Raw genomic sequence first — 21,738 nt, forward strand, 5'->3', positions numbered from 1 at the left:
CAGCGTTCTGAAGTCTGCGTGCGCGCGTGGCGCGGGGGTGGGGATTCCGGGGTGGAAAAGGTCCAGACTGGAGGGGTGGAGCTCTGGGGCGGGGCTCATACGCCCTTATATATACGTGTGCGGTTACCGCCCAGGGGAGCCCCAAGGGCATTTTGTCCCAAACAAAAAGGGGACACCCAACTCCACCAGCTTAAATTTAAAAATAAGCCTCGTCTCCTTCTCCACTCCTGCACCGCCCACCTGCTTTCTCAACCCCAGGATTTCTCCGCTCTCCACTCCCACCGCCCGGACCCTGCCCTCGCTAGGGCCTCGAGCTCAGGCCTCTGCTCCAGTCTCCTCTCCGTCTAGCCTAAAGGTCCTTAAATCCCTCCTGCCCGAGCTCCTCCCTCCCCAGAACATAGACAAGGGGGTGACTATTAGCTCCATTTTACGGTTGAGGAAACTGAGGTTCGGCAAGGCCAAATCACTTGCTCACCAGTCAGGGCTGGCCGACCCCACAGCCCAGGCTCTTGGCTACAAAGCACATAATAGGAGTTTCACAAGACGTAGTTCTGGAAGGGAGGGAGGGCACGAGATCTAAGAACTTGGCTCCAGTTCACGAATGAGATAGAATGCGGGCGGGGGGGTCTCGTTCGCCCCCGCCTCAGCTAGACGCCAGTCTCCCCATTACTTCCCGGGGAAGCAGTTCCCTTCGGCCCGCAAACGCAGAGCCACGCCCCCATCTACTTCTGCCTCCGCGCGGGGTCTTTTGGCCCCAGCGGCCGCCATAACCCCGCCCACTAGGGAAACGGCCCCGGAACGACGACACCGCCCTCACCCGCCTCACCGGCATGAAGCCCCCGCAGCGGCGGCGAGCGGCCCCGGCGCGCTATCTGGGTGAGGTGACCGGCCCTGCGGCCTGGAGCGCCCGCGAGAAGCGGCAGCTGTTACGACTACTGCAGGCGCGACGGGGCCAGCCGGAGCCGGACGCCGCCGAGCTGGCCCGGCAGCTGTCGGGCCGGAGCGAGGTCGAGGTGAGAGGGGTCTCGGGATGGGAGCGAGGCTGGAGGTGGGGCTAGGATGTGTTCGGGGCTGGCGGAGGGGCTGGCCCTGGGAGTTGGCGGGACGAGAGTGAGGCTGGGGGGCGGGGCCTTGGAGTGGGCGGGTCGAGGGTGAGGCGGGGGCGAGGTTGCGGAACCGGAAGAACGCCGGAGGAGGCGGGATTAGTGCAAGGCTGGGCCTTGTGTGCCTGCGAGAAGCTGAGGGCGGGGCGAGGGCGGAACATAGCCGAGAGGCGGGGCGAGGAGGAGGCAGTGCTGCGGCAGGCTGAGGGGCGGGGCGAAGCCAAAATTTGGGGGCGGAGCGAACTCTGAGTTAGAGCGGAGGCCCCGGACTGGGTGGAAGGCGCAGAGGGACTGGGCGGGAATGAGGTTGAAGTGAGAGTCAGGAAATGGGGCGGAGTGGACGAAGCGGGCAGGTGACTAGGGTAGTACTTAGCAAAGGGTGGGCCCTGGCTGCGGGGAGGAGCCAGAACCAGCCAGGGCCTTACATCTTTGTCAGGTAGCTGGTCACACCTGGGGCCTTGGCCCAAGACCCCTGGGCAGAGTCCCTATGACCCTTAACTCCGGGCCAGCGGGAGGCTAGGGAGCAGTGGCCGGCCCTGGAGCAGGCAGTGGACTGCCTAGCCCTGGGCTTCTAGAAGGTCCATTTGGCCTCATCCTCTCACTTCCCCAGATCCAGGACTTTCTCCGGCAGCTCAAAGGCCGAGTGCTCCGAAAGGCCACTCGGAGGATGCATCCAGGTGGCCCACAGGGTCCCAGGCGCCGGGAAACACAGACCCCGGCCCCCATCGAGGTGAGGCGGGGCGAGGCTCCCCAAGGCCGGCCCCTGGAGGATGAGGTGGGAGTTGGGGGGATAACCTGGTCAGGGGAGCCGCAGGAGGGGTAGGGCTTGGGGGACTCCTGAAGGTTGATCCGTGAGCATCTTCTGGTTACTCCACCCAGGTGTGGATGGATCTGGCTGAGAAGATAACAGGCCCGCTGGAGGAGGCCCTGACCGTGGCTTTCTCACAGGTACAGCCATCCGCCAGGAAGGATGAGGGTATCCCGGGGACGGGGTCATATATGTGAGTCTCATTAAGCTGGACCTGGTTCCTGGGTCCCTTCCTCTTGCCAGCTCTGTGACTCTGGTCCGTCACCGGACACCCTAGCCTCAGTGTCCGCCCTTCTGAGGCCCTCTGCTGAATGTGACGCCTTCCTCAGGGTGGCAGGGAGGATTTGGAGGTGGAAGGCTGTCTCCTGCAGGGCAGGGGAGTAGCCCACGGGGACGCTTCTGCCTTTCCTTGCCTGATCTCTCTGCCTGCCAGGTGCTCACCATCGCAGCCACGGAGCCCCTCAGCCTCCTGCACTCCCAGCCCCCCAAGCCCACGCAGGCTCGTGGAAAGCTACTGCTCCTCAGCGCCCCTGGAAGGCAGGAGGACCTGGGCCCTGAGGCTCCTGGCCCCGCCCCCAAGACACAAGACCCTGCCCCTGAGGCATCCTCTGAGTTCCTGGCTGGCCCGTCCGCTGAGGAAGACTTTTCTGTGGACTTCGAGAAGATCTACAAGTACCTGTCGTCCATCTCCCGCGGCGGCCAAGGCCCCGAGCTTTCCCCCGCTGGTGAGAAGGGAGGGGCTGACGATCTGGGGGTGGGAGTCTTCGGCGGCAAGCCCCGCCCTTCCCTCACCCGTCCCCTTTCTATCCATCACCAGAGTCAGCTGTGGTCCTTGACCTGCTCATGGCACTTCCTGAGGAGTTGTCCCGCCTGCCCTGCGCTGCCCTGGTTGAACATATGTCAGATATGTACCTACGCCTGATGGCCCCCCAGCCCGACCCTGCCAGTGGGGGCCTGGGGTCTGGGGCTGAGGATGACGGGACAGGTTCCAGGGGGCAAGAGGAGGCTGGCCAGGCCACTCCTCAGGCCCCCGAGAATGCTGGGCCCAGCGAACCGATATCCACTTGGCAAGCAGCTGGGATCTGCCCCCTGAACCCATTCCTGGTACCCCTGGAGCTTCTGGGCCAGGTGGCCACCCCTGCAAGGTGAGGGGCCCGGCACCTCACCAGACACACCAGACATCGGTGAGCCCCCAGGCCGTCAATCCTGCTTGGGCTGGCACAGGGTTGTCATTGAGGATCTTGCCACGGTGGAAGGTCCCTGATGCAGTGTGCAGTAAGGTTGCCTTTAAAATGCTCGATACAGCGTGGGTCTCAGAAATGGAAGCACAGGGAATTCCCTGGTGATCCGGTGGTTGGACTACACGCTCTCCCTGCCGAGCGCTCGTGTTCAATCCCTGGTTGGGGAACTAAAAACCCACAAGCTGTGCAGCACGGCCAAAAAAACCCAAAAAACCGAAGCGAAGTTGTACAGGGTTTCAGCCATAGAACTGGGGTGAGGGGGTTCCAGCCAGATGGCTGGGCTAAAATCACCCTCAAATACTCCCCCCACTGGTTTCTCATCCCTTCTGAAGTCCTGTATCCGGTGTCCTGTAACTGTGAATAAAGTTCTGGTCTATCCCCCTGGCTCTCTTTCTCCTGTGAGTGAAAGGTGGGAGGGGGCCTAGAATCAGAGGTAGGGAGCCATAGCTTGGAGTCCTGGGGACGGAGCGGGGACATGCCAGGGAGGAGGGTGTGGTTTTCGGTAAAGGCCACTGCACCAGGTCCAGTCTGATGCCATCTGGAGCGACCTTGGCTTGGCTGTGAGGGGACCCTTGGTGATTGTTTGGAGGGTCTAGGCCTGAGCCTGACCCGTGTTGGGGAAAGGTTTTCAGAGCCCGATGACCCTCCATCATACAGATGGAGGGGAGAGGCTAGCAGAGTGAGGGTGGCCAGGTCGGGGGAGCTGGACTCCTGACCACAGGAGGGTTAAAGGTGGGCTGCCCATGTGGCAGGAAGTTGGAGGGAGGGGAGTGAGTCCCTGAGGTAGCCTTGGGGAAGCAAGTGGGGGAGGGAGGGAGAGCTCTAGGGGCCTTAGGAGCAGGAAAGGGGGAGCAGAGCTGGGTGGAGGAGGGGGCTGGGGTCCTGGCCGTGACCCAAGGTCTCCAAGTCCCAGAGGTGCTGCCAGGTCCCCCTGCACAGGGCCCCCTGCACAGGGCCCCCCTCCCTCAGCCTCGATGAGCGTGTGGATTCAGGGGCAGGTTGGTGAGGGTCGGGTGGGGGAACCGGGTGTCCTCCTACGGCACCACCTTCCCCCAAATCGAACCAGTCCTCTGAGAGCCAGTGAATTTTCTGTTCGCAGAGCCTGTGCATTCACACAGCCTTCCTTTTATAGCAACGCTCGTCTCTCCCCACACACACTGCACACGGCTCCCCCCCGGGGGCGCACAACACATCTCGCAGGCGGGCCGTGGAGCGGAGCCAGCCCACTCCATGCCCAAGGACTCACAGCACCAGCCCCGTGGTGTGCAAAGTGCACATGCTGATGGTGGGACAGAGGGACCAGGCCAGAGAGGTTTGGGGCTGCGGGTGTGGTCACAGTACCAGAAGGCCGTGCCAGTTCTTGGCGACAACCTCCAGAGCTGGCTGAGGGCACCCCATCCAGGCTCCCTACTAGCCTAAGTCCATTCCATGGCCCCCAGAGTCTCCTCAAGTCAAGGGAAAGAAGGGTGGTCTTGGCTGTTCCTGGAGCGAGGGGGATGGATTATGCCTTGGTCCCCCAGAGTGTACATCTGGGTGTTTCGCAGCCCTGGGCAACTGTTAAGAGTGTGCAGAAGTCAGCCCTGGGTTCAAATTCTAGCCTGGCTAGAAGCCAGCTATAGGCAGGTCACTCAACCTGCCTGGACCCGAGTCCCCTGGCCTGTAGAATGAGGATGCTAACAGGGTCCTGAAAAGAGAACAGACCAAGTACAGGAGGAGCTACCTCAGCACGCTGCTTGGCATGCAGTAAGCGCTCAATAACAGCTTTTATTAATACCATGGGCTCAGAGGCAGGGAGGAGTGAGAAAGCAAGGGGAGGGCCTGGGAGGGGGGGTTGCAGGAGGGACCAGGGGGAGGTGGCAGGAGGGCCAATGAGGGGTGGAGGTGGTGACAGAGGGAGGGGCGCGCTGACCTGAACTGGGGCCTGGGCTGGGGGCGGGAGGGAGCCTGTCTGCCCTCTCCCCCTCATGGAAGGAGCCTCGCATCCTGGACACAGCAGCCATTGTCGCTCTTCAGTCACTGTCTCCGGAGCAGGCCCCGCAGGGCATATTGGTATGCAGCGTCCACCTCATGGGCCCAGGAGAGCCCGCAGGCCCGGAGCCCGAGGAGGGGCTCAACACTTAAGGGGGGCGGGCGGCGGGGGAGTGAGGATGGCCAGAGGACAGGGGAGGGAGGGGAAGGGACACGGGGGTCCCCGAACCCGGGAGCGGACATGACACTCATGCTCGGCGGCAGGGCAGTAGCAGAGCCACCTACACGCTGGGGGCGGAGGGGCGGGCGTCCTCTTCCCACCCAGGCTTTAGAGTCGGGGGCCAGCCGGGCCGGTGAGTTACGGAGAGAGGACAGGGCGGGATAAAGGCACGAAGTGGGGCTCCGGCCTGGCCAGGAGGGAAGATGGGAGGGGTGTGAGGGGGGAGGGGTTGGACTTCTCTTGACGCCCTCCCCCCTCGGGCTGCGGGCTCGGGGGCAGGATCCTGAGCGCGGTCCAGGCCCGGCGGCGCACCGTCGGATCGGCCCCGGGAGAGAGACCCCGCGGAGGGCCGGCCGAGGGCGCCGCACCGCTCAGACCAGCGCGTAGTCGAACTGCCCGCGCTCGAGCGCCTCCTTGTGGTCTGTCCAGGACGAGGCGGGCATGCGGCTGTAGGGGTCGAGCAGGATACGCACGCAGCGAACCATCAGCAGCACCAGCACCACGAGCAGGCACAGCACGAAGGCGAACACGGTGCGCTGCTCCGCGTCCAGGCCCGCTCCCACCGGGGGCCCCGTCGATGGCGGCAGCGGCTCGGGGGACAGCGTCCACGTCGCGCTCATGGCTCACATCGCCGCGCGCCCTGCGGAGGAGGGGGCCCGCCCGGGAGGCAGGGATGAAGCTGCGCCTTCCCACGCCCCCGCGTCGTCCCCACCCGCCGCGCCCCCCCCACACCCTGCCGAGCCCCAGCCCCCGCCCGCGCCTTTGTCCCCTGGCTACGCCCATGCCTGGCCCGCGGGCACCCAACTCCGGGCGTGCGCGCAGGTGGGGACGCTAAGAGCAAGGAGAGAAAACCCCGACCCGGCCGGCCCGCGCACAACAGGTGCGAACGCGCGGCCCGGGCTGCGTGGTGGGGGGCGAGACCCGGTTCCCCCACCCCGCTCCCTTTGTTCTTGCGTCCTGGGGACCCCCCTCCCCCACCGCCACCGCCCCCGCCCCGCCGCGCCCCTCACCCTGGCCTCGACCGGGACCGGGACCAAGCGGCCGGCAGCCGCGCTCTCTTCCGGGACCCGCACCCGCTCCTGGTCTCTCCCCGGTGGCCGCGGCGGCGGCCCGGACTCTGCCCACCCCACCCGCCCCTGGAGCGGCGGAGACCGAGGCAGGCGAGCTCCGCGCCAGCCGGGCCGCCGCGGCTGTTCCCATGGCGACGGGGGCGGGGCCGCCGCGGGGGGCGGAGGCTGCGCAGGGAGCGGCGCTCGGGCCCGCGACCCCGCCCCGTCCTCCGGGAGAACCGGGCCCCGCCCAGAGGCGCCGGGGAGACCACCGGCCCCAAAGAACCATGAGCACCGAGGGCCTCGCCCTCCCACCCCCACAGGCACCCCCCACCCCCACAGGCACCCCCCCAAAACCACCCAGCCCGACTTCAGCTCCCACAGCCCCATTCTCCTCTGCAACCGACCCCTCAGACTCCCTGTTTGGGGGATCCCAGTGCCCCCAAAACTCATACAGGCGCTTAAGGTCCTCCAGCCTCGGGGACCCCAACCCTCAAGCAACCCCAGCCAGGTCACTAAAAACCTCCGTAGCTTTTCCAGTCTCCTTCCTCCCCCCCTCCCCCCGCCCGACAACATACTCAGGGTGGGCAGGGTCCCGTCCAGGCGAGTCCTCCCTCTTCTGTAGTTCCTTCAGTGACCATGACCGCCGCCCCATGACCACTGGACTGCCCACCCCCAGTCCCAGCTCCCCTCACCCCAGTGACAGACACCTTGGACTACCCAGGTTGCTCTCCTGCACTTTGGTGTTTTATTATTTCCAAATCTCTGCGTATGTATAGGATAATAATAAGGGCACTGTTAAAAAAAAAAAAAAAAAAAAAAAAAAAGGCTGAAACGGCCTGGCTGATGTGGCCAGTGGGCCCAGGCCGCACCACTGGGTCCTGGGAGGGTACCCCTGGGCTGGGGGCCTCTGGGCACTGCCCGTAGCCTGGGTGCCCATGGCCCAAGCAGCCCCCATGGGGCAGAGGGGCGGTGCTGGGGCTGGCGTTGTGCACAGCAGCCCCTCCCTTCCCCGCCGCATCCCGCTAGCTCTGCAGCAGTCCTGGCACGGCGGGGGCACAGCTGACAGTCTTGTCCCCAGAGGTCTAGTTGCTGCAGGTGGACACCAGTCCCCCGTGTGTCTGCAGTGACGATCCAGCCCCGAGGCCCCACTCGTGGCTGCTGCGCTCAGAGGACCTGCTCTGTGCTGGAGGCAGAGATGTCCAAGAGCCGCCAGGCCGCATAGGGGTTGAGCTCGCCCTGGTCTCGGCAGAGAGCCCACACGCACAGCATTCGCAGTACCTTGTCCTGCAGAATCGGGGAAGGGTGAGGGCTAAAGGCAGGGTGCGAGCCCGGCACCCACTCCAGGACGAGCGCAGGGCACGGAGAGAGACGCTGCCAGATCAGGGCACTGGGAGGGACCAGGGAGTGGTGCTGCGGGGTCTGGGGTCCAGAGCAGAGGCAGGGACGGAGGCTGTAACTCAGGACTTGGTCAAACTGGAGAGATCAGCTACCCTCCACCAGGCCCAGCTCAAGGTGCTGCCCTGCCACGCCGCAACCCCTGACTCTCAACTGGCCTCACTGCGTGTTCCCGCCCCATCCCCTCCCCCGCTCACTCACCGGGTCACCCTCGACCACCTCGCCTTTGGGATTCTTGATCACCATCACCAGCTGGGCCTGGAAGGTGATGATCAGCACAGGGCCCTGCTCCATCATCTTGCCCATGGCCAACTGCAGGGGCACGACAGGGCAGGCAGGCCTGAGAATGGTCCCCAGCCCCTTCGCTGCTGCTCCCCCCTCCAGGTGCAGACCCCTGCTTCAGCACCCCAGGGCTGCCACCTGCCACTGGCCCGTTTCTGGGCAGGCACTTCTCAATTGTGAGGAAGAATGTGAACCACTGAGGACCCACACAGGCTCCGCACACTGAGGCGGTGCAGGCGTGTAATGGCCTCTCGGAGCCGGCTGTCTCGCACACAGGTGTGGTGGGTGTGCCTTCAGCTCCCCACGGGGAGGAAATCGAGGGGATCGTGGCAGAGCAGCCCAGTGGGGGACCTGAGCGGTCCTGACAAAGCCTCCTCAGTTAAGGTGCAGGGATAGCCCTGGCTTCAGGGGCCTCAGGGGACCCTGGGTCTGGGCAACAGCACCCCCTGGGCCACCACTTGCCTGAGAATTCCCGACAGCAAGACTGTGGAAACCTTCCACTGAAAGGGACCCTGGAGGTCACTTAATCCAAGCACTGGAACTCCTCCAGGGAGGGGGAGCTCAACCCTCCCAGCTGAGCGCAATTCAGAGAAGCACCCCTGCCCACCCTGGGGTCCACCTGGGCCCCCGGAAGAGGCACTCACGTCGATGTTGTCGATGTCCAGGATGCGGGAGTGGAACTGGAGGCCCAGCGCCTTGGCCTGCTGGATCGGGTGGGCCAACTGGCTGTAGGTCTGCAACAAGAAGCCAGACACAACCGTATGGCCGGCCACCGTGCGAGCCAGGCCAAGGCACTGCATCGCAGGGGAGCCGGGGGCTGTTGCGGTGTCTCGGGAAGCTCCCTGAGGGCGAGCTCACCATGGGGTTTCAGGCTTTCAGCTCTTGTACCTTCCAGAAATGGCTCCCGGCTCCTGGGCGTGCGGCGCCAGGAGTGGCAGATGCCAGGAGCATGGGTCCAAGCAGGGAGGCCGGTGCCACCCGTTGGCTGGCTCGAATCACACACTGCCCTCTCATTATAAAGACAGCACCGTATCAACGTTATTGAAAGCGGTATTAATCAGTGAGTCTGGTTAATTCTCCGGGAACGCGATCTGGAATACACTCCCAGAGGTAAGTCGAGGCCTCTCTGGCTGACCCTGAACATTCCCATGTTCACCTCACTGTGAATCTTGGCCTGGAACCAAACGCTTTTTCTAGGATTCATCCTACCCCGCGGCTGCTCTGGGGTGAACTACCTGGGTCTACTGCCTTGTCACTGACCAGCCCCTGTGGGCGGGTCTCGGCCACTGGCAGCCTCTTCCTCTTACCAGGGCAGTGGTGCCCCAGATGACACCCTAACCCTCTTGTGCCTGCTCCCAGGCCTGGGACACAGCAGCCAGCAGCTTTATATCTCAACAAGCAACCATGACAGAAGACATTCCAACAGCATCCACTCTTTATGGAAGTAACTGATCCACCAAGTGAAAAAAAAAAAAGCGCCAATCTTGTGTGGTTTCTTAAAGATGACACTTTCAAAACACCCCTGTGTGAGCGGCTGCAACTTCAGCTGCGTTTCCAGGGGCACCAGCAGCAGCTTGCTGGCAAAGATAACCAGCTACATCCTAATGGTCCCAAAGTAAAAAAAAAAAAAACAAAACAACAACAAAAACCAAACCACTCATAAATGCCCGCTGGATTAGTCACCGTGCAGGGGAGTATTTAACAAGGAAACCTGACATCTTCTCCTCTGCTTTTTCAAGTTGTTTGTGAGCTGGGTACAGAATAAAATCAGCCAAGAGAGACTCTGGATTGCTCAGTATCAAGAAGCTGGTGGGGGAGGGACGGGGGGAACAAATGCTGTGAAGACACAGGTCAGGGAGTGAGCAGGGTGGGGTGAGGTGGCCTGATGACGGGGATGGGGAGGCTGCCAGGAAGGGGCAGTGCCGACAGGATGCTCCCAAGGACGCCTGAGCTGCCGCCAAGCAGCCCAGCGTGGCCTGTGGCCCGGGGCCCAGAGCCCGGACTCCAGGAAGCAGCCGGGCCTCGTCAGGACACGTGGCTCTTCCCGGGTGGGAATCTATCAATGTCTGTTTGGATGTGTTTGAGGATCTTGCAATGGGAACAGCTAATGAATACATCCAGCACTGCAAGTGCTGGAGCGCTGCCCTTGTGTCCCCAAAGCATCCTCACGACCCCCATGAGATGAGCCCGATGATGTAACTCCGGCCCAGGGAAGGGAGGCTGTGGGGCCTCAAACCCCACTTGCCCGCCAGCACCCACGACCCCCGTGCACTGAGGGAACATCGAATGCACCCTCCGAGTTATCCGCCGTCCCTTTCTGCCCACCCCCTGACCCCTGGGCCCCCAGCCTGTAGCCACCCCCACCCCTGACATCTCAGCCCTTCTCGGACTGAGCCACCCAAGCAGATCTCCTCTGAACTGTGATTTCTTCTGAGGCCTAAATAGGGGGGGAAAGCAAGCAAGCACTTACAGCTTCATAGCACCAGTCTTTGAGAATGTCGAGCTCTCCAGAAATCATGGCCTAAAAAGGGAACGGCAAAAAAAAAAAAAGTGTGAGAATGAGAGTGGGCTTTTGAGGCAGGTAAACTCTGGAGAATACTCTCCAGTTAGAACCTTTCCTCTGCAGACCCCCGGCCCCAGCCTCCGGGTCCTAGTCTGGGGAAGGGAGACTGGGCCAGGCTGCAGCAGTGGGAGCAGAGCCCCCGCAAGTGACAACGGGGCAGCCCAGGCTGGGTCCCAACGGCCTGCTGGAAGGAAAAGGAAGGTGGCAGCGTTTGGGGCTCTTGCCCTGGCTGGGAAACCGACCCAAGGAGGCCAGGCAGGGCATTCTACCTCCCCTGGGGACGAAGAAGCCTTAGGCAGCCAGGTCCACGCGGCACGGGGCAGAGGGGAAGTGCAGGGGAGGGTTCCCAGGGTGCAATGAGAGAAGCTTCCACAGGAACCCAGAGACAGGGCTGGATCTGGTGAGGGAGAGGGTGGGTTTTGGGGGGAGTGGGGTGGTGAGATGCTGGTGGGAAACCACAGGGAATCTGGGGGCTGAGATAATCTCAGCCCAGAAGATTCTGCCCGTGCTTGGGCTGCTGCTTTGGGGAAATGCTACACTTTCACCTCCTCCCAACCCCGCCAAGTGTCGTGAGGGATCTGGGAACTCGGAGGCGGGAGAGGGGGCCAGGCAGACGCGGTGTGGGAGGAAGGGATGGACATTCTCACGGGGCTGGATGGGCTGCCTGCGGTCCCACTAAGGCCGTGCCAACAGCCCCTGGCTTGGCTGGGCTGCAGGATGCCTAGGCTCTAGCCCCAGCTTGGGGCGGGGGGGGGGGCCTCGAGGAGGGTGGCCTTGAGCAAGTCGCCTCCTCCTTGTTTATGTGCCAAAAGGAGAGGCGAGAAGACCAGAAGATGAGCTTCAGGGCTCCCAGAGAGGAAAGGCCCCTGGGCTGCTGTGCTGGTCCCGCCTCCCTGCCCTGAGTCATGCGCTGCCCCCGCACCCTTGAAGCAGCAGCCGGCTTCTCCCAACTCCTGAAAGGCCCCTGGCCTCTGGGAGACAAACACCTGGCCCCTGGCAGCTTCAAGGGAACAACTTCAGGAAGACAGCTCGAGGGAAACAAGCCACGGGGCTCCAGGCTCCAGTGGGTGAGAAACTCAGTCCCTGGGGCAGACACACCCTGTGGGCGATGCAAGAATGGTCAGGGCACCGGCCCAGGGACCAGCGGGGGCTGCAGGAGACCACAGCGGCCTGGCTTTCTTGAGCTGCTTGACTAACAAGGGCTGGGCGTGTGGGGTGCTCAGGCCTCTGTCAACACTGGAGCCACCTCTCCGCTCAGAAGCCCTGTCCACAGCCAAGCGGCCCCGCCAGAACTCTCCACAGGGCCGCGGCCCTGCCAGCCGCACACCCACCTCCAGGACGTTGGGGATGATGTCGTTCTCACACTGCTGCAGAAAGCGGTCCTTGTCGAAGGCGGGGTCCACCCGCACGATCTCCGTGAGCACCTCCGACATCTCCGTCTTCGAGAACAGGCCCCCTGGGGCAGCCGAGCCAGGAGTGGGGTGAGGGTCCGGGACCCCCTCCCACCGCCGGCTCGGGCTGTGCGGGGACGGTCCCGGGGCAGCCCACTCACCCAGCAAGTCTGTGACCTTGTCTGTCAGCAGGCGGGACGCCCGGATGAAAGCGTTGTCGCTTTCGTCATACTTCATCTTCATCTCGAAGAACCCTGTCGGGGGTGGCGGATGGGGTCATGGGCCCCTTCCGGAGAGACACACCCACTCCATCGCAGCCCCCTCCGAGCCTGCTGGCCGACCCTGGGAGGCTGCAGAGACCCCTCCGCCAGGGGCTGAGGGGAGCCGAGTGAACGCCGGGCACCACCCCTCCTGGCTGCGGCTTTCGCTACTGAGGGAACACAGGCCTCTGGACATCCTCATCTGAGGAGGGCCAGGGCTCCCTGTCAGCGCCTGGGAAGCCACGTGCCCCAGACTGAGCAGAGAGCTCTGGGCCTTGAGCTGGCTCCTGGCCCGTGAGGGGGTGTGTCGAGGCCAAGTTCACATGGAGGGGTGGCTGGCGTGTGCACCTGGCTGCCTCACAACGACACTGGCTCCTGCCTAGGTGGTGGCCCAGCCCTGACGGCGGTAGCCCGCCGCCCGAGAGGTACTGGGCGCTTCCCCTCAGGCCGCCTCAGGCCTGCGCTCCGCTGCTCACTCGCTGGGCAACCCTGTGGGAGTGACTGGTCCTCTCTGACCCCGGCCTCCTCCTCTGTCTTGTGCCCGGCCCTTGGGGAGCACTTGCTAAGTGTCCGTCACCGGCCTGCTGTCAGGCAATTCTCTGAGATGGGAACACTCACGATTAAACACCACGTTGTTGTCCCTGAAGTCCTTCCACTGCTGATACCACTTGGAGTCCTTGTGCAGCACGACCCCCAGGGCCTCCCTGGGGAAGATCGGGGAAGCCAGTGAGCGCAGCCCGGGAGCCGCTCCGCTCACGGCAAGAGGGGGCAGCAGGACGGTGTGATGACCCCGGCCTCTTGCCTTCTCTTTCCCCCTTCCTGCCACCCTACCCTTCCCCTCCCGGTTCTCTCAGGGTGCCTGGGAACCTCGAGCAGAAAGAAACCCCACAAACTGACTTGGGTAGGAACCCTCTGTGGGTCCTGGGAAACGGACAGCAGTGCAGGTGCTGCAAAGGGAGGTGGTGAGAGGTGGGCCCCTTGGCAGGTCTGGTACCTACTCATTGGCCTCAAACACTTTCTCTTCCTTGAATTTCTCTCCCGAGAACTCTTTCCTTTTCCTGAGCCGCTCGGGCCGCCTGTAGGGCCCGGTCTGCCCCAGGACACTCTCGTCGATCTCCTTCTTGACGGACTCCACACCCTGCAGAGCACAGCCGGCCATGTGGGAGCTGGGGCTCCCCAACACCCCAGACCAGCAGCTGTGGACCCACCCCGGGGCCATGCCTCCCAGGTCTCAAGGTCACGTGACTCGCAGGTGCAGGGCAAGGACACGCCCAAGCCTCGGGGGGAGGCAGAGGGGAGACCCCAGCTCTGACTTCTGCCCCCACCTGCCCCCCGCCAAGAGCTGCCCCCAGATGACCCTCACATTCTGAGGTCGATTCCACACTCTCGCTGGAAACATTCCTTCACATGGACCAGAAACCGGACAGGCGTCCTGAGAGGCTGCCTCTGCCCCACCACCTCCATCCGAGCTGACCCAGCCTCTGGATCCCACCTCCGCAAACCTCTGGAGCCCATTTCCCTCCTGGCTCCATCACCCAAGGCACTCTCCGGCCTCCTCTGAGCTGCTGCCGGAATCCTCACTGGGAGGCTGTGCTTTCAGGATGAACCTAAACTGCCCCGCACAGCCTCCAGGACCCTCTGATGTCCCTGCAGCCACTCTGGCCACACCTAGCTGCGTGGGGCACCCCGAGCCGGTGATGCCCGCTCTCCTGGCCCGGCGCCTTCCCCAAGCGTTCCTCTGTCATGTGTTTCTTGGAACTGCCTGCCCCTTCCCTGTCCCTATTCCTGTCCCAGGATCCTTTGAGAGCAAGAACTCGGACCTTCTCTCCTGAGGCCCCATGGCCAGTAGAGGGCCCAGCGTGTGGTAAGTGATATTTACGGAATGAATTCAGGACCTCAAGTGACCCAGAGCCCGACAGTCTCTGGGTTCTGGATGTGAGCTAAGGGTGTCAGCAGCTGACATTGGGTTATGTGTAGCTCCCTAGGGGCTGTGACTTGCCCGAGGCTGCTCAGCCAGGAGGGGCTGAGGCCTGGTGTGCCCTGCAGCCCTCGGTGAGGTCTCTCGGGGCTGAGCCCAGAGAGCCCGCGGGCACAAGCCCCAGCCCAGCTCACCTGGGAGAGGGCTTTGAAGGCGGCGGTCCTGCCAAGCTTCTCCCCACCTTTGGACACAGACTCAGCCGACTGCTTGGCGGTCTTGGCTGCTTCTTCCACACCCTCCTTGATTTTCCGGCCAAGGTCACTTTTACTGACTTCGTCAAGACTCTACTGAGACAGAGAAGAGGGAGGTGTTGGCGTGGCACCCGGTGGGGGCCTGCAGGAGCTCCCCCCGAGCTAACAGCAGACCCGGCCTCCAGAGGGCGGGAGCAGGTGTCCTGAGCCCATCTGGCTCACGGAGCCAAGACTGGGGTGCACATGCCCCAGAAGGCTGCCTACGATTTCTGGGGTGCTGGACCCTAGGGCTCCGGCCTGGAACACGCAGGAAGGACAGCACAGGAGCAGCAGCCCCGGGGTCAGGACACAAAGGGGAAGTAGGTGTGTCCAGCACGCTGGGCTGGCCTCGAGGTAAAGCCCTGCCCCTCTCTCCAGCCCAGGAGAAGCAACAAAAAGAAAGTCTCCCAGGCCCTCTAGGAGTCTCACCCCCACCTCCACCCTCTCGGGGTGGGGGGTGGGGGGTGGGGCGTGCAGGGTCCCAGCTTCCTTCTAGCCTAAGGCAGGGAGAAAAGCGTCCTCCTTTCACCCTCCTGTTCTTGCTTGTAGTTCAGAGGCTTCTAACCTAAGTGGTGACTCGCAGGCCAGTGGGTTAGTCTGAGCTCTCCCTCCTTCCCAAAGGCATCCTGCACTTTGATTCCGGAAGCCTCCCGACCAGGCAGCCTCCCCTGCCTGCTCACCCCCGGCTGCCCCCAGCATTGCTCCCTGACTCCTCCGCCAGAGGTGAGGAACAGATGGGCTCCGGAGGCCATTACCTCCTTCACGGTGCCGGTGATCTCCCCCAGCTTCTTCCTGATCACCTCGCCCGTCCGCATGGTTTCTGATTCAATGGTTCTCTAGGGTAAAGGATGTTGTATCTTTGTGTTGCGACACACAGTCTAAAGAAGCGTTTTCTCAGAAGTCCCTTCCTTCCTCCCTCCCCAGACACACCCCGTTTTTCCACCCCCTCAGCTTGTCCACCCGGCCCCTCCCGGCCCCCCAGGGTCCCTGGCTGTAGGCTGGGACAGGGACCCTCCTGAGCACAGGGCCCCAGGCCCCGCATCTGCCTCTGGGCAGCAGGGGGTGATCTTGCCCATATGCTCACCAGTGATATATTGGGGGCGGGGCGGGGCATTCTCAGCGTCATCCTGCCCGGCTCTGCCCCCTCCCCATCACCCGGCCCCAAGCTCGGCCTGCGCTGCCCCCAGACGACACCTCGGCTCACTCCTCTTCCTTAATGAAAAGGAAGGGCAATCTCCCGCAGGGTCGGATCCCTCACAGGTAGTTACATACAAGTGAGTGACTTGGGGAGACTCATGGGTACAGGCGTCACCCATGGCCTGGGAGGGGCGCCAACAGAACAAAACCCCCGAGGGGCCTGGGGCAAATGCCCACAACCCCAGGCTCAGCTGCCCACAGGTGAGATGGGGGTGCCGCCGGGCAGAGCCCTCAAGGGCAGACAAATAAAGGGTGCCAAGCCCATCCGCTGGCGGGCGCCTGGCAGCTGCTCCGTGAGAGACGGCGGCAGTGATTAATATAATAATTACACCAGCCCCGCAACTCACTTTCTACCCATTTCAGTGAGCAGCGTATCTCAAACCTAGTGCCCGAGGGGCCCGTGGAGATGCAGATCCTGATGCAGCAGGTCGAGAGGGCTCTGAAACCCCGTCAGTGCTGCTGGGCCGTGTGCAGAGAAGGCTGCAGTCTCACAGCTGAACTGGAGGGCCGGGGGCCTGCTCCTGTCCCCTCACTCCCCGGCCGCCCCAGCACTGCACTGGAGGGAACTCCTGGCTCTGAGAGCAAGTGTGACTGCCCAGGGAGACTCAGAGCAAAGGGGACTCACGTATTTCCTCCTGGCTTCCTGGAGCGCATCGGACTCTTCCAGCTTCCGGGCCTCGTCTCGGAACTTTTTTATACTTTCTTTCATTTCTTTGTTTTTGGCTAATTCTTGTTTGATATTATCTAGCAAGCCGGAGAGAAAGCCTTTCCTGTTTCCAGAAGAATAGGATCTGGACTAGAAAGAATGTAAAAGGAACGAAGAACTTTTTCATTTTCTCCTTTCCGTTGATATAGGTTTAACAATGAATACAAGCCGCACGGCGTGGCCAAAAATAAATAAATAAATAAAAAATTAAAAATAAATAAAAACAATATTTGGGAATTCCCTGGCAGTCCAGTGGTTAGGACTCCGCGCTTTCACTGCCGAGGGCCCGGGTTCAATCCCTGGCTGGGGCACTAGGATCCTGCGGGCTGCTCGGTGCGGACAAAAACAACAACGAAAACAAAACAAAGCAAAACAAAAGGCAAAAAAACCCCACAATGAATAGTTATCTCTTTTAGAAGAGATAACAGACAAAGTAAAAAGCCACCAGGCGGTAAACTGTGGGACAAGATATTCAGCAAGAAAAAGAAATGAGTTGGGCTTCCCTGGTGGTGCAGTGGTTGGGAGTCCGCCTGCCGATGCCCCAGTCCGGGAAGATCCCACATGCCGCGGAGCGGCTGGGCCCATGAGCCATGGCCGCTGAGCCTGCGCGTCCGGAGCCTGTGCTCCGCAACGGGAGAGGCCACAACAGTGAGAGGCCCACGTACCGCAAAAAAAAAAAAGAAGGAAAAAGAAATGAGTTATCAAGCCATGAAAAAAATACAGGAGTCACATGACATGTTATGTCAATTACATCGCAATAAAACAAGATGCGGAGGAACCTTAAGGGCATATCACTAAAGGAGAGAGGCCAATCTGCAAAGGCCACAGGCTGTAGGATTCCAACTCTAAGATCCTGGAAAAGGTGAAACTATGAAGACAAGGAAAAGGCCGGTGGTTGCCAGGGGTTGGAGGAGGGGAGGGAGAGTGGACAGACAGAGCACAGAGGATTTTCACCGCAATGAAACTACTCTGTAACCATACTGTTAACGGTAGATACGTTATACATTTGTTCAAACCCATAAAATGTACAACACAGAGAGTGAACCCAATGTCAACCACAGACTAAAGTCAACAATAATGTGTCAATACTGGCTCATCAGTTTTAACAAATGTACCGCCCTAACTGCAAGATGTACAACCGGAGGAAAACTGCGTGCCCGGTGGGAGGAGAGGGGGACAGGAGGTTGATGGGCAGGCCCTGTACTTTCCACTCAATATCCCTGTAAAACTAAAACTGCTCAAAAAAATAAAGTCTATTAAAAAACAAAAGAAAATGCCAGGCCCCTTCTCTCTCTGGGGTGAGAGAAACAGGCACAGCTTGGAATCCTCATGGGGCCTCACACACGCCCACCCAAGGAAAAGGCCAACACCCAAAGGGACCCTCGTCCCAGGACTAGAGTTGAAAGGACTCTGTGGCCCCTTATCCCAAAAGAGCCGGCCCAGGCACTACTCCAGGGGCTTCTGGGCCCAGGGTAACTTCTTCCTTTGGGGCCACACCCGAGTCCCCAGCTGGGCTTTACATGTCACCCAAGGGCCTGGGGACTGGCACAAACCTCCCTCTCTTGGCCCACAGGATCACAGTCTCTGAGAGCCCGAGCTCAGCGTCCCCCCTCCAATCCCCACAGGAAAACCCAACCGAACACACCCAGAGGCCAGAAGACAGCCTGAGGCCCTGCTCCAGGCACTGCCCTACCCGAGACGCAGGCTTCGGGGTCAGACACAGCCGGCTGTAGATGCCTGCTTCGCCCCCCACCCCGTGTAACTACGTGCTCGGGAAAGAGAAAGCTTAGAGACTGACTGTGAGCCAGTAAGTCACAGGGAAATAGCCGCACGTGCTCAGCTGCTCCCACCACTCCTGCCGGTGTGTGGGGTCCGCTGCAGCGGCTGGGGGTTCACCCTACCAGTTTCAGGGGCGACTGCTTACCCGGTCCCTGTCCAGCCCCAGGGAGAGCAGCAGCAAGTCTGGGTGCTGCCCCACAGGTGCGGTGGCCCGGCCTGGCAACAGCAGGCTGCTATCTGGTCCAGATGTGCCCTGACCAGCCTTGCTCCAGGGGAAGTCCAAGTTCTAAGACTGTCAGGGACTGCGCCAGCTCGCGGCAGCCCCACCGCTCACTCCAGGGCTGCAAACTGGGGGTGAGGGCGGGGCTGGACAACTAAGGGGAAGCGCCAAAGGGCATGTCCCAAGCCCACAACACCCCCAGGACAGGATCTGGGAGATAAAGCATGCTGAGGCTAGAGGGCTGAGATGAGACTCAGAAGGGAAGGGAGGGTGTGGGCTGCCTGAGCATGTGGATTTGGAGACTGTGAGATTTCAGGCTTTCTTCCCCATGGTGGTAAGGAACCAACAGAAACGTGGTTGAAGAGAAATGACAGGGAGGGCAAAAAAGCTCTAGAAAATGCTCTCTGTGAGGAACAACATAAAGAGGAAGGGAGATATGGCCTGGGGAAACCCAGCTCCAGGAGATGGATGGGTGACTCTGCTCAAATGCCCAGAGGGCTGTCACCCAGCAGAGGGCACAGCCTTGCTTAGTGAAGGACCCACATGTGGGAGCCACCGGGAGGTGGATTTCAGCTCAGTTAGAGGAATGCCCTTCTAGCCATCAGAGCTGAGACACGCTACTTTGTGTGAGGCAGGAGCCCTACCCCTAACAGTGTCGAGCACTTCCCGGGATACCAAGAGGACCAGGCCCACTGGGCTCTGTAACTCCGGAAGACCTTGGATGTGGAATGCCTGCCAATCAGACACCCCCAGCAGTGTGGACAGCATCCTGCAGCCCTCTCTCCTGTCAACTAGGTCTGATTTTCACACCTCCCCCTCCTGCCGGCTTGCTTGTATCCTGAGTCACTCACCAGGGTCAGCTCTCCACTCGGCCGGGGCATCTGATAGGTACCATGGGGTAGTGGCACTAGGTTGTGGCTGGAGAGAAAATGGACTCCACCTCCAAGGCATCTCTAATTGAGGGAGAAAAGAGAAAGATCCATTTAGACTACAGGGTGATGAGGAAGTAGGTCACGCTAAAAGAGCAGGGGTTGTCTGAGACTCATTTGACGATTTTTATCACATGTCTGCTCCATGCTAGATGCTTGACCATCTTCCCAAATTCTGAGAAGCCAGCGGAATCTGGTGGAAAGAGAAAACGCTCGATTTGCACCTCCGGGGCCCATATCTACCCTCCTGCCTCTGAACGTGGGGGAAACCGATGGGTCCTAGGAAATGCCAACCTATGGTGGAAGAAGGCTAAATATGCCAGTCTAGCTGAACACCTTAGTCTGAAAATGGGCAGGCTAAGACTCGATGCTGGTGGCAAGCAGTCTTCTCTCACCAGCCCACCCTACTTCTGCCAGCCTTGGAGGACCAGAGGCCTGGGCTTCAAGGGGTAAACACTGCTAACTTGTCCCAGGCACAACCCTGGAATAAAGCTACCATGTCCTGGTCCAGGGTTGAGATGTGAGCAGAGCAACTTAGGGGCGTCACCTGGGCAAAGATGCTGCTAACCTCATGTGCAGCACCTCTTTGGTAAGCATTTCTTCTCCTACCAAATGATGAACTTAAAGCTCCATGAGGGAAGCTCCATGCAGGTCCTGTTGAACGCTACACCTTAGCACCCAGCACGGAGCTAGGTACACTGATGTCAATGACCTGATAGAACCACTCTTCCATTTCCACATCCCCTGGGCCCTTCCTCTCCCCATTCCATGCTTCCTGTCTCCAGTCACTCTAAGCAACACCGTGAACTTACACAGATGCCACACTCTCCTATAGCTACTCAACAGTAACTCTTGGGAGTTTAACTAACTTGTTTTACTCCTCTGAATGCCTACACCCATTGATCCTGGAGCCACTGACTTCAGCAACAGCCTGAAATAGAAGTGGATGGTTGTCTCACTGAGAAGAAAAATCCCCCAGCAGGACCAAACCTGAGGGTGGTTCTCCTTGGGACGTGCCCAAATCCAAACACGTGTACATTCAACCTTTAAAACCTGCCTCAAAAGACAAGCAAGCCCAGAAAAAAAAGCTCAGTCCTGAGTCAAAAACACCTTCTTTCTCCTGACACTCAAATTCCTGGCAGATATTTTCCTTCCTCCAGAGTCTGGCTCTGGCGTCAGACTGACCTGAGCTTTGGACCAGGTCAGCCACCCCACTAAACTCTTGAGACCGTGCGCGGCTTGCTTAACAATTCTGAGTTCCCAGCTTCCTACCCTGTGAAACAGCGACAAACAGCTGCAACGTGAGTACTATTTTCTGAAGCCGCTTTACACGCCTTGACCCCCAGGGCATCTATGAGCCCAGGCTCTTAGCCAGGGCGACAACTACCTCCCACACTTTCAGAGGATTAAGAGAGGCGATGCAGGAAATGCTCCTGGTAGGGGGACGTGGCATATAAAGGTGAGCTGTGACTGTCACGGTTTTTTGCCTTTTCCTCGCTACTTTTTCTCCACTGAGCACCACGGACACCATTCACTCCTCGGTACACATGGGGTCAGCCAGGAAGTGAGGGGCGATCCGCTCCCGGCCCGGCACGCCCGGCCCCCGCCCTCCGGCCTTGCTTCGGGACCCACGTTCCGAGGCCTCGCTCCGGGGCCCCCGCCCCGGCCTCGGCTGACCCAGCGACCAAACTCCTAGCCTCTCGCCGAGCTCAGGGAAGAGCCGAAGGGGTCAAAGGCCTGGGGAGAACGAGGCCCTGGAGGTCACGGGTCCGGAGCTCCCTAAGCCCGCCCCCCCCGGCCCCGCACTCTGCTCACCCGCGGGCAGCGGCACCAGCATCCCCGCAACGCCGCCGCCGCCGCCATGCTGGAAGATCCCGTGTGACCTTCTCGCGGCGTCATCCGATGGCGTCATCCGCCGGCGTCATCTGCCGCGTCGGCCTAGTGCCGCCTGGGCCTGGGAAAAGCGAGACCTGCGGGTGGGGTTTGTGGGAGGGAAAGGCCTATTACTGGACAGGGCTCCCAAGGAGGGCGGCGCCATGGAGGGAAATCCACAATGGGGGCGTGGCCTAATAGTGGGCGGGGATTCCTAGAGAGCTAGGCCTCTGATAGGGCAGAATTTCGGAAGAGCGGGGACTGTGACTGGATGTGACCTGGGGGGCGGGTACTCCTGTGAGGCAGAGACGTATGGTTGGGTAAAACAGCGGGGGGGCGGAGCCTGAGGGTGTGGATTCTGTCGCGAGCTGTGATTCTCCGACTGGCAACTCGGGGTTCGCGTGGCCGGAAGAACGGGTAAACAGAGCGACCCACACCGACGCACCAGCCCGAAAGCCACTGACTCTGGCTCTCACTGACAATGATGGACAGTGACCAACAGACGGGCAAGTGAGTTGCTTCACGAGCAAGGGCGAATGAGCCC

At 61.0% G+C, this 21,738-nt stretch overlaps 3 protein-coding genes across 4 annotated transcripts; 1 reads left to right on the forward strand and 2 right to left on the reverse strand.

Moving 5' to 3' along the window:
- Positions 1-794: 794 nt before the first annotated feature.
- SNAPC2 (small nuclear RNA activating complex polypeptide 2) lies at positions 795-3,530 on the forward strand. Its single transcript, XM_029215722.1, has 5 exons — positions 795-1,013; positions 1,714-1,833; positions 1,983-2,051; positions 2,345-2,636; positions 2,729-3,530. The coding sequence occupies exons 1-5, from the start codon at positions 831-833 to the stop codon at positions 3,058-3,060; spliced, it is 996 nt and encodes a 331-aa protein (XP_029071555.1). The 5' UTR covers positions 795-830; the 3' UTR covers positions 3,061-3,530.
- A 1,380-nt stretch (positions 3,531-4,910) lies between these two features.
- CTXN1 (cortexin 1) lies at positions 4,911-6,520 on the reverse strand. The gene is made up of 2 exons (XM_029218344.1): positions 6,351-6,520; positions 4,911-5,980 (listed from the first exon to the last, which is right to left on the reverse strand). Exon 2 carries the CDS (start codon positions 5,958-5,960, stop codon positions 5,712-5,714), a length of 249 nt encoding a protein of 82 aa, XP_029074177.1. The 5' UTR covers positions 5,961-5,980; positions 6,351-6,520; the 3' UTR covers positions 4,911-5,711.
- Positions 6,521-7,104: 584 nt separating this feature from the next.
- On the reverse strand, positions 7,105-21,227 carry TIMM44 (translocase of inner mitochondrial membrane 44). 2 transcript variants are annotated; one of them, XM_029218522.1, is made up of 13 exons: positions 21,138-21,227; positions 19,245-19,346; positions 16,314-16,484; positions 15,247-15,327; positions 14,396-14,545; positions 13,282-13,421; positions 12,902-12,987; positions 12,185-12,277; positions 11,964-12,088; positions 10,540-10,590; positions 8,714-8,803; positions 7,989-8,099; positions 7,115-7,676 (listed from the first exon to the last, which is right to left on the reverse strand). In XM_029218522.1, the coding sequence occupies exons 1-13, from the start codon at positions 21,219-21,221 to the stop codon at positions 7,557-7,559; spliced, it is 1,404 nt and encodes a 467-aa protein (XP_029074355.1). In that variant the 5' UTR covers positions 21,222-21,227; the 3' UTR covers positions 7,115-7,556. The 2 variants fall into 2 exon arrangements, with proteins under 2 accessions (XP_029074354.1, XP_029074355.1); XM_029218521.1 differs by having other exon boundaries at positions 7,105-7,676; positions 11,964-12,277.
- Positions 21,228-21,738: the final 511 nt, after the last annotated feature.

This window comes from Monodon monoceros, unplaced genomic scaffold (assembly GCF_005190385.1).
Source record: "Monodon monoceros isolate NGI ecotype Baffin Bay Population unplaced genomic scaffold, NGI_Narwhal_1 Super_Scaffold_12, whole genome shotgun sequence".
NCBI classification, from domain to species: Eukaryota; Metazoa; Chordata; class Mammalia; order Artiodactyla; family Monodontidae; genus Monodon; species Monodon monoceros.

What these genes read in the sequence shown, in the direction of transcription:
- SNAPC2 (XM_029215722.1), top strand. Translation starts at nt 831, where the DNA reads ATGAAGCCCCCGCAGCGGCGGCGAGCGGCCCCGGCGCGCTATCTGGGT. An exon ending in AGACCCCGGCCCCCATCGAG is followed by an intron (nt 1,834 to 1,982) that starts GTGAGGCGGGGC and finishes TACTCCACCCAG; the next exon opens with GTGTGGATGGATCTGGCTGA. An exon ending in CCCCGAGCTTTCCCCCGCTG is followed by an intron (nt 2,637 to 2,728) that starts GTGAGAAGGGAG and finishes ATCCATCACCAG; the next exon opens with AGTCAGCTGTGGTCCTTGAC.
- CTXN1 (XM_029218344.1), bottom strand. Translation starts at nt 5,960, where the DNA reads ATGAGCGCGACGTGGACGCTGTCCCCCGAGCCGCTGCCGCCATCGACG.
- TIMM44 (XM_029218521.1), bottom strand. Translation starts at nt 21,221, where the DNA reads ATGACGCCGCGAGAAGGTCACACGGGATCTTCCAGCATGGCGGCGGCG. An exon ending in AAAGTGTTTGAGGCCAATGA is followed by an intron (nt 12,988 to 13,281) that starts GTAGGTACCAGA and finishes GATCTTCCCCAG; the next exon opens with GGAGGCCCTGGGGGTCGTGC. An exon ending in CAACAACGTGGTGTTTAATC is followed by an intron (nt 12,278 to 12,901) that starts GTGAGTGTTCCC and finishes CACCCCCGACAG; the next exon opens with GGTTCTTCGAGATGAAGATG.